General features: G+C 36.1%; 1 protein-coding gene across 1 annotated transcript; it reads left to right on the top strand.

The window, feature by feature from the left end:
* The first annotated feature begins 504 nt into the window (after positions 1-504).
* LOC148999947 (protein POLAR LOCALIZATION DURING ASYMMETRIC DIVISION AND REDISTRIBUTION-like) lies at positions 505-4,912 on the top strand. The gene is made up of 3 exons (XM_089141094.1): positions 505-1,222; positions 2,504-2,961; positions 4,416-4,912. The coding sequence occupies exons 1-3, from the start codon at positions 835-837 to the stop codon at positions 4,695-4,697; spliced, it is 1,128 nt and encodes a 375-aa protein (XP_088997220.1). The 5' UTR covers positions 505-834; the 3' UTR covers positions 4,698-4,912.
* The last annotated feature ends 223 nt before the right edge of the window (positions 4,913-5,135 follow it).

The following is a 5,135-nucleotide window of genomic DNA, read 5'->3' as shown; positions in this document are numbered from 1 at the left end:
TCTAAACGTGAGTTTACAATCTGTAAATGGAATAATGAGACTTGTTATATTATGTTTTTCTTGTTACCATGTAATATTTTATGGAATGTTTTATAAGGACAAAAAATATATTTCCATGGTCATAATGTCACATAACTTAGTATCTAGAAAAAAATAAAAGGAAATTCCCAATGCTACCTTTTAAATTATTTTCTAATATTAATGCAATTTTTGAGTTATTCAATTTATTTTTCAGTGAGTTTTTACTTATTAATTTTCAATATCACCTCTACTTCATTCAGGACTATTGTTGTCCTTTTGAAGTATTTAACTTGTTTGCATCAACACTTAACTGCAATTTTTTCAACTGCTGAGGAGGCATTTGATATATTTTTACTTTATAGGGTCTGATTAGTAAATTGAATAAGACAAGGGTGGAAAATACTGTCAGAGAAATGGCGGAAGCCCTCAGGATTTAAATTATTTCATTCCCGCATGAGATTTTTCATTTCGGTTAGAGCGCAAGATATACGGTGTCTGAAGAATTTGCAGGTGACAGAGAAAAGTTTGGTGGGCGACTTAAATTCAATAATTTCTTTTTACCAGGAGACGAACTTCTCATTGAAGAAGAAGATTTGATTTTGTTGTTGGGTTTTCTTTCATCTTGCGTTATTGCCCAATCATAAATGCAATATGATAGAGATGGATCTAGTGCAGCTTTGGAAAATGAGTCAGAGACGTCAATTTCTTTATCTGTGCCTCCTTAATCTCCCAGATTTTAAATGTGGAACGTCTGGCAATCTTCTTTTATTAGTTTTATAGGAATAGGATCGAAAAAAGGAAGAAATCAAGAAAATGAAGATTAAGAATATGAGGATCTTTCGCTCCCGCAGAGAGCGAAAGCATGATATGCGAATCGCCGATATCCTTGATTCTGGTGGGAAGAGACGAAGAAAAGGTTCTTCTGGTGGTTCTTTGTGTTCCTCTCCGAGACGGGTTTTGTCTCGTTGCCTGTCTTATCTCAAGTCGGGGTCAAGGGAGCCAAGCAACTCCGAAAGCAAGGTAGAGCTAGTGGAGGCAGAGGAGAGGAGAACAGACGAATCGGGAAGAGGAAGGGAAGATGAGAGCAAATCGATTGATGGGTCTTTATTATTAGGGTGCCAGATAGATGGAGAGAGATGCGAGTCATCATCTTCTCGCGTGGAAGATTCTTCAAGAAATTTTAAGATTGTTGAATCGTCAGGTAATTTTTTGATCCTTAGTTTATGTTCTAATTTTGCCAATTGTTTGTGGAGCTCTCTATTCATATACAGCATTTGATTTGGTAGTTTGTCATTGTGGTTCTCAATCTATCCGGCTTATGATCTCTTCTGTTTTGCATTTCCTGCTTCTAGAAAATTAATTATTGAGTAGAGTTTCACATTTGAGCTAAACTGATCAACTTGGTCCCTATTAGTTGAGTTAAAACCATGTAGATGGTTTGCTATCTCGGTGCTTGTGAGATTTACAATCATGAACTTGTGATACTGTCATGGGTATTCAGATTGATTTCAATGATCTGAATTGCCCCTTAGATTGCACGATCGGACCAGGGTTTCTTCTCTTTCCTTTGAACTCATAGGGGAATCAGAAAGATAATATTTAGATTTCTTGGATTGTTCAGAAGGAGCCGTTGCAAAGAAAAAAAAGGGGGGGGGGTTGGATTTTCTGATTTGTTATGCAGAAGTGATGAGGAAGTTTTGGTAACTGAATGAAGTTATGCAAGCGGAAAAAGAATACTGCTGCATTTAATTGCCACTGCACCAATTCAAATTGCTGCCGATACTGCACTAGCTAGATCGAGTTCCACTGGAGCGTTGATATGTGTCCGTTCTTGTTTGCAGCCATGGTGTTGCATGTTGTTTGGGCGTTTTGTTTCCGCCAGGTTTGGTCAACTTACAATCAGTAATTGCTGTTCACGTGTCAGCTGTTTGATGTCTTTTCCTTTTCATCTTTATGCTGTGTTTCATCTTGTAATGTTCATCTTCTTGGGCTTCTTTGTTTCTATTCTTCCTCTGTTCTTGTAATCCAGTTGTTGTTTTATGTTTTCATTTGGTTGTTGTCGTTAAACAAAATGAGTGAACTTTGTTCATCTTCACCATATTGTTTTATGTGACTGTACACGCCGTTTGCTTGCTTGATGTCTTGTTGTTGTTTGTTTTTTCCCCTTTTTGAGTAGGTTATTCAACCCTTAAACAATGTGACGAACCATGATGTCAACCTACTCAAGCTCAGGGTTTCATGTATTTGGTGGTTCAGGACTCATTATCTTGATAAGAGGTTAACAGCGCCCTTGCCATCAGTATCTTATAATCATTACCAATCAAGCATTCTAAAAGAAAGCAGTTTAATGTATGGCGATATTATTTTTCTTTCATAGATCATTTTGCATGCAAATGAAATGGGAAAGGAGACATTGATTCTGCATTTTTTTTCAGCAGCCACATTAACTTTTTGTATTTCTTTTGCTTGGTTGAACATTCAGGAATATGTACAAATGAGCTGTCTTTCAACTTGGGTCTTGGTGTTGGCCTAGGTTTTCTTATTGCTGAAAGCAAAAATGAGTTCAAGAGGATGACAGAGCTGCGGATACAAATGGAAATACTTGTCAAAGAAATTAAAGGTGGAATGCATAGGAGAGATCTATACTCTGTTGAGTCTGAGGCAAATAATGAGCTCTCTCATTCCCCTGGAAACTCCAATGGTGTTGGTAGGATTAACTACCATTCTACCATTCCAAATCATCAAACATCTAATGCTTTAGTAGAGACTGAAATAAGAAAGGATTGCAATCAATCACCAAAATGTGATTCACGGAGAAGAGAGGCATGCCCAGTGGCAATTGGTCAACTGGAAGCAGAACTTGAAGCTGAACTAGAACTTTTGCAGTACAACTTTTGTAATCAAGATTCACCAAGGGATCTGCTCCCGGAAAGGGGAGAGGTATGTGGCATGCTGAGCATTTCATTAGTCATATACTCGTACATACAAGTCACATTGTTGCTTTTCGATCCAAGTGTATTAATATTATTTTCTTCTTTCGTTTATCAACAGCCTTCTGTGTCCATTTTGAATTCAACTGAGGGCAATCAATTGATGTTTAACATTGACTTCTGTTTGTTTTTAGTTGAGGGACCATTTAGTATATCTGCTGGCCACCTCATGTGCAGCGTATATTTGATCTAGAGCAGCATGAAGAAGACTGAGGCAGAGTTCACCAAAAAAAAATTAAAATTAAAATGATTGATTCATGGAATAGTGTTAGTTCACATGAATGGGCTCAATTTTTGCTGCAGAGTGGGATGAGATGCTGCCAATTTCTTAGAATACGATCTGTTGGTTTTTATTTTTTTAGCATTGGTATTGAGTGAATAGCTAGAGTTTCCATTTTACAGCAAGTTTATTTTTTGGCTTCCAATCAACCTTCCTATACTTGGGAGTTGCTAATTTTGCAACCATTGATGGGATGATTATAATAAGTGTATGTGGCTGAGCAGAAAGGGGAGAAAGACTGAAGAGAAGAGAGCTATGGTTGAAGATGTGAGAGGCAGTAATGGAGATCACGGATGGGAGGCCCTGGACTGAGAGAGTCTCCTATCACCACTTCTATTTCTCCTTTTCTGTCTTCCTAACCTTTTATGTTCTTTCATTTGTGAAGAAAAAAGAGTAACAAAATTTTGGTTAGTTAATTTTATCCTTCCTTTTTCTTTTTTTGCATTTGATCTCCCAATGGTTTTCCCCTGATTTGAGGTCAAGTTTTATTTCCATTACAGTAGTTAATTGTTGTTTCCTTCATATTGTTTTTGCCTATCTTGTTGCTGTATACCTGCTCATTTGATGCAAACCAACAGTTAAGTGTTCTGCCAGTTTACCTATATGAGTTCTGTCCCGGTTTGACGCGGGATAGGTTTATTTTTTATGGGTTTATTACTTGTTTTAGAACCTGTCATATTTGTGTTAGTTGTTTACATGTTTTGCTATGTAAAATACAGCACTTTAGGCTTTATCAAACTTACATGATTGGTAAGGTATTCACTTGAGAACTTATGGAATTGATGTTCCAAACACAAATTTCGTACTGCAAATTTTCTTTTCAACTGCTATCAATATCTTTGTATACTAGAATGACTTGCAAATCCTGGATTCATCTAAACGTGAAGGATAAGTTCTTAAGTATTTTAAAAGTAAATGCTTTTTAAAGACAGAATGAATGTTACCAGCTCTTTTTCTTGTAGATTACTGCTCTCTGTGATTTTTAAGGCTTTTAATTTAATATCACTCATGATTCCAAAAAGTAAGTTCTTGGTTAAATCTTGGGCTTAACGATCATGTTTTCCACTTAACCTTTTGTTTGTAATTGGTATCTTACTTAAACCACTAAATGTTGATAATAACAGGTCATCGTTGAGAACGATGCGCTGGTAAGCAGATGTTTTGAGGAAGTGAATGATTTTCGTGATTCAGATACCACTGAGCACAATGGAATTTGTCCATTTGAGCTTGAGAGGAGATTACATGAGGTATTGGAAGCAAGACAGCAAGAGAGAATAGCTGAGCTAGAGTTTGCTTTGGATTGTTCCCAGCACAACCTCCTTGAGAAAGAAATGCAGATCTCTTGGTGGAAGGACACTGCAAAACTCATTTCTCAGCGTGTTCCAAAAACATGCTTGTCAAGGTAAAAGATGTCGGGAAGTTTTAGGTCATGCCTCCTTGTCTTGAAACAGACGATAGTCTCAAATGACTTCGATTCTTTTACTTCAAACACTACATTCTGGATCATAATTGGCACAGATGAAGAGTGAAAAATGAGAAATACTTGTAAGTTATGAATTGGCTATTACTTGGAAATAGTGTAGCTTGTTGACATATGAATATCAAATAATATGTGCTTTCATTTACGTGTTATTTTTTTTCTATTGCACTGCATAACTTTTATCTTCTATTATTATTATTATTATTATTATTATTATTATTATTATTATTATTATTATTATTATTTGTGGATGTTGCATAATGTGTCAGTTGGGGTGTCTTAAGTACCAAAAACTTTTGGATGAACCTACCTAAGAAATACTAATTTGTGTGAGTTTTGAAACTTAATTGGATACTTCCTGTCT

This window comes from Hakea prostrata, chromosome 11 (assembly GCF_041222555.1).
Source record: "Hakea prostrata isolate BN-2017 chromosome 11, UWA_Hpros_2, whole genome shotgun sequence".
In the NCBI taxonomy this organism is placed as follows: Eukaryota; Viridiplantae; Streptophyta; class Magnoliopsida; order Proteales; family Proteaceae; genus Hakea; species Hakea prostrata.
The sequence above is the reverse complement of the archived record's forward strand: the minus strand, read 5'-3'. Positions and strand labels throughout refer to the sequence as shown.